This window comes from Pseudoliparis swirei, chromosome 5 (assembly GCF_029220125.1).
Source record: "Pseudoliparis swirei isolate HS2019 ecotype Mariana Trench chromosome 5, NWPU_hadal_v1, whole genome shotgun sequence".
In the NCBI taxonomy this organism is placed as follows: Eukaryota; Metazoa; Chordata; class Actinopteri; order Perciformes; family Liparidae; genus Pseudoliparis; species Pseudoliparis swirei.
The window spans coordinates 23,307,570-23,321,738 of NC_079392.1; the positions used below are offsets into that span (position 1 = coordinate 23,307,570).

The window sequence follows — 14,169 nt, forward strand, 5'->3', positions numbered from 1 at the left end:
TCAATTAAATAAATCAAAAGTAAGCAGAAGAGAACCTTATACAAGTTAACACAATTATTTCAGCAGTGCAACAAAATAGGTCTATTAAATGTGGTCTCCTAAATATTCGATCTCTGTCATCTAAAGCTGTGTTACTGAATGATTTAATATCAGATAATCACATTGATTTATGTTGCCTAACTGAAACCTGGCTGAGCCATGAAGAATATGTCTGCCTGAATGAATCGACTCCTCCAAGTCATATTAATACTCACATTCCTCGAGGCACCGGTCGAGGAGGTGGAGTAAGCCATCTTTGAATCGAGCCTATTAATTAATCCTCAACCAAAATTACACTACACCTCATTTGAAAGCCTTGTTCTTAGTCTTTCACATCCAACCTGGAAAACACTACAGCCAATTCGATTTGTGATTCTGTACCGGGCACCAGGTCCATATTCAGAGTTTATATCTGAATTCTCAGAATTTATATCAAGTTTGGTTCTTAAAACCGATAAAGTTATTATTGTTGGAGATTTTAATATCCATGTGGATGTTGATAATGATTGCCTTAGTGCTGCATTCATCTCCTTGTTGGACTCGATTGGCTTCTGTCAGAGTACAGAAACCCACTCACAGCTTTGGCCACACGCTTGATCTTGTTCTTACTTATGGCGTTGACATTGAGCATTTGAACGTCTTCCCACAGAATCCTCTTCTGTCAGACCACAACCTCATAACTTTTGAATTTATACTACGGAGTGTACTCCGTTAGTCAAAAGTTTCTACACTAGATGTCTAACTGATAGTGCTGTAGCTAAATTTAAAGCGATTCCTTCTGTATTTGATTCGATACCACGTCTCAATATAACAGAGGACTCCTGGTCTAACTTTAGTCCGTCCCAGATTGATCATCTTGTTGACAGTGCCATAGGCTCTCTGAGAATGACACTGGACTCGATAGCCTCTCTGAAGAAGAAGACAGTGAGGAAGAGGAGGTTTGCTCCCTGGTATAACCCTCAGACCCGCAAACTGAAGCAAATGTCAGAAAGCTTGAGCATATGGCGTTCAACTAATCTCGAAGAATCCCGCTTAGTTTGGCGAGATAGTCTTAAAACATATAAGAAGGCCCTCCGTAATGCCAGAGCAGCCTATTACTCATCAATAATAGAAAAAAATAAAGACAACCCCAGGTTTCTCTTCAGCACTGTAGCCAGGCTGACAGAGAGTCACAGCTCTGTGGGCCGAGCATTCCTATAAACCTTAGTGGTAATGACTTTATGAACTTCTTTAATGAAAAGATTTTAACTATTAGGGACAAGATTAATAATCTCTTGCCCATAACCAGTGCCAATCTGTCCTCAAGTGGAATGGCCTTGAAACTGCTGTATGCCCTGGTGTATATTTGGAGGATTTTCTCCTATCAACCGTGACCAATTATTTTCAACGGTTTCTACTTGAACACGTCTACCTGTCTCTTGGACCCCATCCCGGCGAGGCTGCTTAAAGACGTTTGCCTTTAATTACGGCTCTCTATTAGATATTATCAATGTGTCTCTGCTAACAGGACACTCCTTCAAGGTGGCTGTTATTAAACCTCTCCTGAAGAAGCCCACTCTGGATCCAGAGGTATTGGCTAACTACAGACCGATCTCTAACCTCCCTTCCTCTCCAAGATCCTTGAGAAAGTGGTGCAAATCAGTTGTGCGACTTTCTACATCATAATAGTTTATTTGAGAAATTTCAATCAGGATTTAGAAAACACCACAGCACCGAGACGGCACTGGTGAAAATTACAAATGACCTCTTAATGGCAGCAGATAAAGGACTCCTCTCTGTCCTGGTCTTGTTAGACCTTAGTGCTGCATTCGACACCATTGACCATGACATCCTGTTACAGAGACTGGAGCAGTCGATTGGCATTTCAGGCACGGCACTAATTTGGTTTAAATCCTATTTATCAGATCGATCTCAGTTTGTATTTGTAGCGATGGCCTCGATAACCACCAACGTTAATCACGGAGTTCCACAAGGTTCTGTGCTTGGACCAATTTTATTTACCTTATACATGCTTCCTTTGGGCAATATTATCAGGAAACACTCCATAAACTTTCATTGTTATGCAGATGACACTCAACTATATTTATCGATAAAACCAGAGGAGAGCAACCAACTCTGTAAAATTCAAGCATGTCTTAAAGACATAAAAACATGGATGACCTGCAACTTCTTGATGTTAAACTCAGACAAAACCGAAGTAATTTTAATCGGCCCTGAGCACCTCAGAGATCAATTATCTGGTGATGTGGATTCTGTGACGGCATTGCCCTGGCATCCAACACCACTGTAAAGAATCTTGGCGTTATCTTTGATCGGGACTTGTCCTTTAACTCCCACGTAAAGCAAATCTCAAGGACTGCATTCTTTCATCTCGTAATATTTCAAAAATCAGGCACATCCTGTCTCAAAAGATGCAGAAAAATTGGTTCCGCGGACTTCGAGACTGGATTACTGCAACTCCTTATTAGCAGGCTGCTCTAATAAATCTCTTAGGTCCCTCCAGTTGATCCAGAATGCTGCAGCTCGTGTTCTCACTAAAACTAAGAAAAGAGATCACATCACTCCTGCACTAGCTGCTCTGCACTGGCTCCCAGTAAAATCAAGAATCACTTTTAAAATTCTTCTCTTAACCTACAAAGCCTTGATTGGTGATGCTCCATCATATCTTAAGGAGCTTGTCGTACCATATTGCCCCACTAGAGCTACGCTCACTAAATGCGGACTACTTGTAGTTCCTAGAGTCTTAAAAAGTAGAATGGGAGCCAGAGCCTTTAGTTATCAAGCTCCTCTTTTATGGAACCAGCTTCCAATTTCAGTCCGAGGCAGACACAGTCACCTCGTTTAAGAGTAGACTTAAGACCTTCCTCTTTGACAGAGCTTATAGTTAGGGCTGAATCAGGTTTGCCCTGGTCCAGCCCCTTGATATGCTGCTATAGGCTTATAGCTGCGGGGGACGTTTAGGATGCACTGAGTACCTATCTCCTCTTTTTTCTCTCCTTAAGGATGAATTTTCATCTCTCAATCACACGTTACTAACTCTGCTTTCTCCCGGAAGTCCTTTTGACTTTCGTCTCATGGGGTCATCGGACCCTATGAGACGGCATAAATCTATCTGCCTGATGGATCGTCTGGGTCGTGGAATTCCTGCTCATGACTACGCCACTGTCCTGTTGAGACTCCGCCCTCCTCCTCCCCACCGCCATCTGCCTGATGGATCGTGGAGGTCTCCATCGTGGAATATGCCTACTATGAACTATTCATACACTCTGTCATATTCATTGAATGTATTTTAACTCTAAATCTGTCCTTCTGTACACATTACATCTATTGCATCTGTCCATCCTAGGAGAGGGATCCTCCTCTGTTGCTCTCCTCCAGGTTTCTTCCCTTTTTTTCCCCCTGAAGGGTTATTTGGGAGTTTTTCCTGGTCCGATGTGAGGTTTTGGGGCAGGGATGTCTATGTGTACAGATTGTAAAGCACTCCGAGACAAATTTGTAATTTGTGAAATTGGGCTATACAAATAAACTGAATTGAATTGAATTGAATGGGGACTTAAAAAGCGAGTTATGAAAATCCTTGTTGAAATCCAATGCAGGAGTGATGGATGGGAGAGCCTGGCCCACACAGACTCACCACGCACACACAGGCACTGAGCAAAATACAGACGTCAAGCAATTATTATATTTTTTGCCAAGCGGTCTGTTTATCCCAGCAAACCGCTCTTGTAATGGTTTTAAAAATCAAAGTCTGATACAGACGCACTCACAAGTACTTGTAATCGGACATTTATTTTGAAAAAGAGACTGTTCACATATAATTAGCTGAAACTGTGTGTTTCATGTGAACACAGGAGATTATTTTGAAAAGACAGTATGCATGTAGCGAGAGTGAAAACTGACACTACTGTACTCACATGACCTTTGTACTAAATGAAGGTCAAAAAAAGCAACATTGAAATGTGAACATTCTGAAGGAGAGGGGAAAGAGAGAAACATATATTCACTCACGCATACACAGATATACAATAAGCTGCTGCTTCTCACCGGGTCGGTCTGATACTCCCGGCTGTACAGCTCGTGGCAGTTATTAAAGATGTACTCGTAGGTGGAGTTGAGGCACGCTTTGACGCAGTCCTTCACCACCTGACTGGCTCTGGGCGGGGACTGAAGCTCTTGCACCTGAACGCAAAGTTAAAAAAGTGAAATTAATTCACCAAATTATGGCATTTCACAATCGTCCTCTCGCTCGTCTCGAGTGCGAAGATGAATAAAAAATGACTCCAGGTGTGAAAAACTTGTTGCATCATTCCCAAGAAGACTCCTGGCTGTACGAGCTCAAAAAGGCTTCTACTCAACACTGAGCAAAGGGTCTGAACACTTACGACCATGCGATATTTCCCTTTTTCTATTTTAATAAATTTGCAAAGATTTCTCCATTTCTGTCAAGATGGGGTGCCGAGTGAACATTAATGAGAAATAAAATGAACTTTTTTGATTTTAGCAAATGGCTGCAATGAAACAAAGAGTGAACAATTGAAACACAAAAACATCATATATTGAATTGTGCTTTTCAAATCAGACTAAAGAGGAAATTCTTGATGGACTTCATTACATCCGATGAGTAGGTGAGATGCAGAAAATAGAGAAGATCAAAAGGACGGAGACAAAAGAAGGGCCGGTACCTTCATTCTAAAGAAGGTGATACTGGTGAGGAGGTCCACTGTGGACTTGAGGTCCTGCAGCCTCTCAGGACTGCTGGCCGGGAAGTTGTTCTGCAGTCAGACGAAGAAAAAAACACAACACATGACTTCCCGTCCGTCGCGGTCCACCGTGTGCTCGTGTGATCCAGCATAACATAACACGTGTTGCTGTGTGGGTGCGCAGTGTTTCCTGAATGTGTCTGTGCATGTTTCAAAGGAGCCGTCAGTCAGTCTAATTAACACCTCGTCTTACTGCTCCTCTCAAAGAGGAACGGAGCAGTACAGTAGAGAGAGAGAGAGAGAGAGGGGAGGTGGGAGGATGGACGATCCAGCCACTAGCAGTTGTCATCCATTATACACTTTTCCCAGTATGCGAGGACAAAGAGTACGCCGGAGAGAAATCTTACTCGGTACATAGACAGGTCGATCCTCAGAGAGTTGTGGAGCTGGTCGAGAAGCTTGACAAATCGCTCTTTCTGTGGGAATTTGACACAGGTTTGACGGTTAGCAGACATGCAGCACCAGGGTAACAGATAAGCACATCATTTCATCATGATCGCCCAAAAAAATGTCCGGTTTTGGTTTTGAAAAACAAAGGATACTACTATTTTTTTTCATCAAGCAAATTATGATTTTCCCCCCCCTGCAAGCCTTATTGTTGGATCTACTGACCCCAAAGTTAGAAGCAGCAAAGCGGTCTGAGGCAGAGACGTTGTTCGTGGCCTGGGTGGTGTGAGCGTAGTGGGCGTTGATGTTAGCCAGCAGGGTGCTCATCACTGCAGGCACACCTGGGCACATGTACTTCGATGACAGGCAGGCAAAGTGACTGCAAAGAGAGCAAATACAGCATTAATGAAGGATGGAGAGAAACCGGCAATGCACCCGAACACACAGCCTTCAGTGAGGCGGTCACATACGTCATGGCTTGGTAGATGGACTCCACTCCGTAACGCATGGCGAACTCGTCCACGATCTCCTGGGGGGTCTCCTCAAAGTAGACCTTCCATGCGTCATCCCCTTTGGCGTCGGGGATCTTCACCACCCCGTTGTTTTGGATATCTGTCACAAAGTGGAAGAGGTTCTACACAGACGGAAATAGAGAAAAGAGTTAGAGGGAGAAATGTACCAGGTGGAAAGAAGAAGATAGGAGAGAGTGAGAGAAAATATGCAGAAGAAGGCAAAGAAACATACAAGCATCTGGACATCTTGTTGCAATCAAAGTTTCTAGATGTTTCATTCTACAAACACAGAGCAGATTACAACAACTGTTTTATCTTTAAATTGCTGCAGCCATTAAACTCCATTATGAACACAAGGTGCTGTCTTGACTTGTGAGTCGGCTACGTGGTTTATGGCCACTTACGTGCAGCAATAACGGGGCAAGTGTGTCTGTTGAGGTTCAGCTAATATGCTCTGTAGAGTAATGGGCTGATTATTGACTCCATACGAGGCTGCGATTGGCCAACAATCAATCAAAGCAAACCTCACGTTCACATAGGTTTAATGTGAAATTAACCGGTTTGGGATGGCTCATAACGATGACTCAAAGATGCACAGAAGAAAAAGTAATATAAACCTATAAATCTATTTTTTAATTTTTTAAAAATCTATAAATTTAGCACTTTATTTTTCCTTTGTATATTTAGAATTTTAGTATTAGTATTTAGTATTTAGTATTGTGTTTTATATTTATTTTTCTATTAATGCTCTGATGTGCACCGCTGCTATGATTTTGAAATGTCCCCACTGTGGGACTAATAAAGGAATATCTAATCTAATCTAAATAATAATAAACATATTCAACTTTTTTTTTATTGAATGCCCAATCTGACCTAAATGTCTTCATACAATGCAGAGTAGAGACTCTGCAGCATTGGCTGCATCATGTTATACATGTTGCTATGCAGACAGTGATGTCACCACTGCACACCGAGTACCTGTACCCGTTCAAAGTTAATGTGGTAGATTTCAAAATGACAATATTCCTAAATATCAAAAAGGTAAAAGGTCACATATCATACACCGGTACCTGAACACAGCATTTAAGTACAGCTCTTGATATAATTAATGACTTTTAGTTTGATTAAACACACAAACAGACACCACACTGAGCTTACTTCATGCAAACAGGTGTACTGAACGTGATAGGGGGCGACCGTCTCCTCTCCCTTGATCTCTACATTAATGTGCATGCGGATAGCTCCAGACACGGCTGATTTGTCTGTACGCTTGTCTGTGAAGAGCACAAGACATACGGCAGCACAGTTACCCAGCTGAAAACATCCGGTTCAGAGAAGTTAGGTCACACAAACGGCAACGTGAGGTGGAAAAGAAACAAACTGCTGATGTCAGCGTGACCTCGCGAGACCGTTCAACTGACCCAGATTGTACCAGACGTCCATCTCTCCGCTCAGAGTGCGGACCTCGATGATGGTCTGGCCGAGGAAGTCGTCCGACTCCCGTTTGAACTTTTGCTTTACGCGAGACTTAATGTCGTCGTCCTCGTCCCACACGCGCACCTTGATGCGGTCGGAGGAGTTGTGACATTCACTGAAACAAACAGAGAGTCAGCCAAGTATCGTATTCACGCCGACCGGTGGCCAAGAAGAGCAGACGGATTACTATCATGACTCACGACTGGGAGCGAAAAAACTAATAAACTGAACAGAGAGCAGATAGAAATGTTTGAACTGGATTATAGGATTCAAATGTGTGATAATAGTTCATGTCTTCACCGGCCAATATTTCAAATATGTTTTGGTTTTAGCCCAAACTAAATTGTTTCTGGAAAAAAAATATTTAAAACTGTGTGTATATATATTTTAATATTATTTTGAAAGTACTTGGAGTAGCTACACAAGATATACTGTACATTTAACACTCATTAAATGGAAGGACAAATGTCCTCTGACCTTTAAGCTGTGCACATTGGGCTCTTAGACACAGTGATCAACATTTTCTCCTAAAATACAACATTAAAGCTAACCTTATATAGCTATAAAAACATTTTTAAAACTACATAGTAACTGGAAATTAAAAAAACACTATTTGAAGGCCTAAAATATGTTTCCCAGAGTTCCCGACTCACAAGTTAAACGTCTCCTCCCAGACCGGGTTGAGGTTGCCGTAGATGGTCTTGGTCCTTTTTTTTGTCTTTCCCACCTGGACGGTGACGTAAGGATCACTGGACCCAGTTTTATCTTTGGCTTGTAGACCCTGGGCACACAACACTAGGAAGTAGAAGGGGAAAAAAGTCTGTCAGCCACCGTGTGTTGTGTGTGTGTGTGTGTGTGTGCGCAAACAAATGTCTGTTAAACCTTGCGACCTGCTGCTCTACTGCCCCACAAACGCCACCTGTGCTCTCTTCCTACAAATGCCAGCTTGCCTTTTTTTTCTTTTTCACAGACACAAACCCCTGACATGCGGCGTCCCCTCTGACTTTGAGAGTAAACGTCCGGCTCTGATTTGACCCCACGCTCACCTGTGATGCAGATCTTGGCCGACCATTTGGAGGTGCCGTCGAGCACGCTCTGTTTGATCTGCTTCATGTGGGTGACGTGGGTGGTCTTGGGGGCGGTGAACACCTCCTGGATGAGTTCGAAGATCTCTGGCTTGTTCCTCTCGCGGATCTTCATGCGGTCTTTGAGAACCATGATGATGTTCAGGGTTCGGTCCTCCGCGCCGTGTTTGGAGCTCTTCTCCGCTGCTCCTGGTTAGCGTGAAAGTTAAGAGGAGAAAGAAAAGGATTAGACTTGTATGAGAAATATATATATATGAATGCACAGTAATGGAGGTTTTCTGTGTATATTTCTGTATCTATTTTGTCTTCTTCAATACACCCTACATCGGTTCCCATTTTATATTTTGAGTACTGTTTTTATATATATATATATATAACAAAAAAATCTTTTCAGAATTTGTAGAAATGTATCCTCCAATTTTTTGCTGTTCTGTTGTTCATATATCCATTTATAAAACCAACATATATATATATATTTTATATATATTATATATACTGTATATGTTGGCTTTTGTATGTATTCTATATATCATTTTTATCATATATATATATAATATATACATATATATTATATATATCTTTTATATATATATATTTTATATATATATATTATATATATATCTTGTATATATATATTTTATATATATATATATACGTTGGCTTTTGAACAATAGAACAGCAGAAAGTTGGAGGATACATTTCTACAAATTATAACAAGATTTTTACACTGAGATTTCAATTTAGAATACAGAGCAGATAAGAAGACTGTGAGGGTGATGAAAAACGTGGCTGTGTTTCATGAGCGAGCGGCGGGCACACTTGCAGAGCTCTGAAATGCTGAGTCAAAGAGAGACAGGAAAAAAAACAGGCGGAGGACAACAAAAGACAAATGGCTTTTAATATCCTCTCAAGAAGGCCAGGAAGAAATAAGGAAGTGGAAGTGAGAGAGGAGAAAGAGGGCGGTGTGCTTGGCTGTGACAAATAGAGATAAGAGGAAATGGATGGACTGGAGAGTTTACCATCATTAATAAAAGAAAACAACACAAAGTTGAAATGGTTGTTCAGCTCCTGTAAATGTGTCACGCTATATTGTCTCATCATTTCACACTGAACACCGCAGAATATTATGGGCTATGAAAAGACAATATTAGGCTATAGTCTTCAAATATATAAGGGAACACATCATGCTAATTTTCAGGTTGATTAGTGTATTTGAGGTTTCTACTCATGCAGGTAAATTTAAGTGTGCCTGCATGGCACAAACTAATATGAGCCACATCTGAAATAACTGACTGGGTTGTCTTGTTTCACAATTTTCTGGCCATTTCATTTCCATTTCTTTAAAAAAAAGAGAAAAAACCTACAAGAAAAAGAAAAAAAAATCACTTTCTTTGCCAAGAGTTGGATGAAAATATCAACACAAATCTCCTATCTGCAGTGTAAATATTAAACTAGCCTGACGTGTGTTTCTTACTGTATCTGACATCACCATATTTAAAATCCAGCTTCGTATCAGTGCTTTACGCTAATGTCGTCTGACTTTTCTCTTACTTTGCAGACAATCGGCGTTGAGCAGATCTTGGCACTTCTCGTGGCATTTGACTCCACACTCGGTGCAGCGCATGCCCTGGCGGGCGATCCCCCACAGCAGTCCCTCGCACTCGTAGCAGTACGTGGGCGTGGTGGCTGTCCACACCTCAAAGTTGTGTGGCGTGGTGCAGGAGATGGGGTAAATGAGGGCCTGGAGGGTCTTCTTGTAAACATGGCACTTCTAGAAGGGGGACAGGGGAGCGAAATGGCACTTAACTTTTCACTTGGACTCGAATAATTTGAATAAATATGGTGAATGAGCACCGACCAGTTCTTCGTTGTGCAGGGTGCTGGACGTCAGGGCCGAGGTGATGCCAGCCTTCCTGGAGTTCTGAACCAAGGACTGAGAGGAAGAAAAAAAAAAGGGAGGGGTCAGTTTCTCTCATCTCCCACCTCAATATCTTATTTCTTTTTTTATCAAGAGAAATCTCAGAGCATGCCTGTGAAGCAATGTGTATTATTACTCTCTGTCTGGCAATCTTCCTCCTCCTCAATAGTTATATAGCAAACTGGAGGTGACAGCTGAGAGAATTTTAACGCTCTTCCTCTCATAAGCGCGATTATACCTTCATAACCGAAGTGTTTTTAAATGGTGTGCGTATTACTCACCATAGCCTGTGGCAATGCAGTGAAGGTGGGAGGAACGAGGGAGAGAGATTTAATATTAGAGAAAACGGGCAAGACAGAGAGAATACAAATGTGGAATATGGATGCATTTATTGCACATATAAACATACGCTGTATTGTATTGACCAAACAAAAATGGAGATCCACAATAAAAATACGGGGGTGAGATGTGAAGAGGGGGAGGAAGTCACAGCTGCAACCAGACTTGATTATTTGATGTGTGAATGAAGTATCGCCACTCATTAGGCCAGGGCCGCGCAGCTTGTCTGACCGATTACCGGAAACACTGATAGGTTGTGTGTGTGTGTGTGTGTGTGTGTGTGAGGTAGAGGATGATCGGTGCACCTGCCTGTCGGTGCGTAGTCACTGTGACTTTGAGTATTAATGAAGACAGCATGTGAGCTAATTACTGGTGTGTGTGTGTGTGTGGTGACGCAGGCCATTAATATATAGAGCCATATTTCACAACTGCGGCCAATGTTTTCCGACATCATTTCACCCCGCGGATATTGTTAATATTTAGCACCGAATGAGTATTATTGAGTTTATCGTAATGACTTATGGGTGTAATTAGTCTTTTGGAGAACCAACCCTATCGGGGTGTTAAATGGCATTCTCCCATTGATACACACATTCATGAACTGCTGGCATTTTCACACACTCTCACAGCACTTTACTGAACAAAAGACATCAATATGTAGACTGCAGGGGCTACGGATGTTTTAGTTGTGCTATATGTGTTTGCTACCCCTAAAAAGCCTGGACCCCCAACTGAAATGGTCTAGAACCACCACTGACTACAGTGTAAAAACAATAGTTTACCATTTTGATGTATGCTTATTTTCTTTATTGCTTAATGTTAGAGAAGACTGAAACCACTATCTTCTATCCCTTAAATATAAGGTTATAGCCTTTGTAAAGACTGGAAGCAGCGGGATACAGCTAGTCAAGGTAATAAAATATGCCTGTCAGCAGATCTATAACTCATTTATTAGTATGCTGTATTTAATTAGTTTGAAGTTGGAAGCTCAATCATTCAACCGTCTAACTCTCAGTGAAAAAGCATCGGGGGAATTTCCTGAACATTATGGTTTTCAATGACACAATTTAATCAATTTGTAGGGGGCAGGGTTGGTCGTTCAATATTCTGATTGAAGTAAAATGAGAGCCTCGTGTAATTTAAAGATAATTTGCAGAAATGGGATAATGAGTGACCGTTTTCTCCCCTAGGATTTGTATTTCTTAGTGTCAGGGAGACATGGGGACGATGACGGCGTGAGGAAATTAAATGGTGTGTTATATGACAGCGTCTAGCGAACGTCAGTGTCACTCAGAGGAAACCTCTGGCCCCTGCCGGTGGGCCTCTTTGGCCCCGCAGGTCGCCTGTCAGGCTGTAATAAGAAGGGAAATGTATCGCCTGGGAGCTGAGATGAGGAAGTAATGCAGCGTGGTAAAACAATCAGACAGCGGGGACGAAAAAGATGAAGATAAAAAAAAAAAAATCAATGCGGTAAAGATAATTAGATGAGAAAGTACTTCTGAGAATTAGACGGTAACAGGAGTAGGTTGATGATATGAAGGCTCTCGCTGCCGAGCCGTGTGGTAAATGGACTGGGGAGATGTGAGACACTCAGTCGGGGGAATTTTAAGTGATTAGTGCAGAAACTCACCAGATCTCTGACGAGAGGCATAGCTTTTCTCTTCCTGAGGTCTGGCATACTGTCGATGCTGTACAGAGCACCGCCCATCCTGGAACACATGCACAGAGCGTTCAACACCAGTTCAGCCACAAGTCGCTCGCAAGAACCTGGACGTGACACATCCTACACGCAAAAGAAACATGCAGGCGTGGCTCGTCTTTTCGGTCGGCGAGTTATATCGATTTTTTTTTTTTTTTTCAATGACCTTCGTGGTTAACGGCATCATGGTTACTTACCCCGCTGATAAGAGCAGAGAGGCGATGCCAACACTTTCTCCTCGGGCCTGAGGGAGAAGAGACAAATGAGATGAGGCAGAGAGGCGAGCACCAGAGCTGCAGGCTGGAGAAATGTGAAGGACAAGGGCCAAGTTAAAAACAATCATTTCTTTTGAAGGCCATCCACTACAGCGTGTTTTTAATGGACTCAGAAGTTCATGCGGTGAGCGACTCGGGATGCCTCGCTGTTCTACTCAGAAGGGCTTTTGTTCTCGCAGCAGTTTGATTTTTTAATTAACACCTTTTTTTTAGTTTTTGCATCTTTCTGATGGTCATGTTTTATGGGGCATCTTCTGGTTTTGTTTGTTCCTTGTAGTGTGTTTTTTCGTCTGTATGACTTGGTGGCAAATGAGTTTCCCCACTGGGGATTAATAAAGTTTTAGAATCTAATCTAATAGATAGATAGATAGATATATACTTTATTAATCCCCAAGGGGAAATTTGTCATCATAGTAGCAGCACCAATAAACTAAACACACGAGAATAAAATATAAAATATAAAAAATAGGGATGAAAGATATAGATGTATACAAGTAAAATATAAAATGAAGTATATATATATATATATATATATATCCTATAATAAATAATAACTAAGCATCTCATCGTATATATAGTGCCTGTAAACACTGAGAGTGGCAACATCAAGCGATAGCGGGTGGTGCTCCTGAGCAAAAAGCACCGTTTCAAGTCAAGTTTCACGAGTAGCTGTGGCCACAAGTTCACAAATGAGACGTACAACAGCGGTACGAGTGGGATATCGAAAAAAGGGAGGCGATGAGGAGAGTGATGAAGCCGAGTTGTGCGAGTGTGGTGATCACTGACATCAGCATTGGCTCCGTGTTTGAGAATTATAGGACATAAAAGCAGATTACTGGCCAGATGGAGGGCCGTGTAATCACTCTTCTAATTCTATCCGCTCTATCTTTGAAAGACGTGTTCTTCGTCTGTCTGCCCGCTCAGAGGATGACACACAGCGGTGACGCTCGCGTCACGCTGACGGACAGAAATATTCACGAGGCTTTTTAAAAAGTGACACTTAGCAGGCTGACGGCATCTGTTGCTCGGCTCGCCTTTAAATATCTACGAAGCTCCACGGGGGGGGGGGGTGCGTGAAACGTGAAATGATATTATTGATGAACATGCCACTGGCCACACCCACCTGAGCGCCCGCTCCGGCCATCGCAGGTAATCAGAACGGACAACATGCAAATCGCTACGAGGGTGGCAAACGACTGAAAAGAAAATGATGAGATGGCAAAACAAGCACAAGGGTGGGAAACAGAAGCGATCAATTAAACACAAGACAATATGAAATCCACAGCAGTCACTAAGACACAATAACACAATAATGATAAGACATGCAGGGACCAATCAGTGAGCTCAAATAGTAGACTTAGGAGTTACACCAGAGCAACAGCAACAGACAATATATGACTCACTCTTCTGAGCCCATGGCATTCACTTGGCACGGGATGCACAGCTTTGTACACTAAGAAACACACACACACACACACGCGCACACATGCAGCTCGTACCTCTTGCAGCTGTATTCGTACTCTGCTGAAAAGTCGAAGCCAGTTTGCTTTGGCTCTGGCGGGACCGGGTTCCATGACTTGCCTCCTCGGGAAGCTCAAAGAAGGATTGGAAGAAGAAAACACCAATATTCAATATTTGTGTTTCCCATTAGATCGTGTATTGAATGTACACTACAGTCA

The 14,169-nt window shown here is 42.2% G+C and overlaps 1 protein-coding gene across 1 annotated transcript in view; it reads right to left on the reverse strand.

Annotated features, from left to right (window-relative positions):
• Window positions 1-14,169, reverse strand: part of unc13a (unc-13 homolog A (C. elegans)) — a 48,792-nt gene that overhangs the window by 18,668 nt on the left and 15,955 nt on the right. Inside the window, exons 11-24 of the mRNA XM_056414500.1 lie at window positions 13,990-14,083; window positions 12,413-12,459; window positions 12,147-12,225; window positions 10,118-10,192; window positions 9,811-10,030; window positions 8,221-8,448; window positions 7,828-7,969; window positions 7,120-7,289; window positions 6,857-6,972; window positions 5,657-5,820; window positions 5,412-5,565; window positions 5,147-5,215; window positions 4,722-4,811; window positions 4,084-4,218 (exon numbers count right to left, since the gene is read on the reverse strand). Coding sequence (XP_056270475.1) covers window positions 4,084-4,218; window positions 4,722-4,811; window positions 5,147-5,215; window positions 5,412-5,565; window positions 5,657-5,820; window positions 6,857-6,972; window positions 7,120-7,289; window positions 7,828-7,969; window positions 8,221-8,448; window positions 9,811-10,030; window positions 10,118-10,192; window positions 12,147-12,225; window positions 12,413-12,459; window positions 13,990-14,083 — 1,783 coding nt within the window. The remainder of the gene's footprint in view (window positions 1-4,083; window positions 4,219-4,721; window positions 4,812-5,146; window positions 5,216-5,411; window positions 5,566-5,656; window positions 5,821-6,856; window positions 6,973-7,119; window positions 7,290-7,827; window positions 7,970-8,220; window positions 8,449-9,810; window positions 10,031-10,117; window positions 10,193-12,146; window positions 12,226-12,412; window positions 12,460-13,989; window positions 14,084-14,169) is intronic.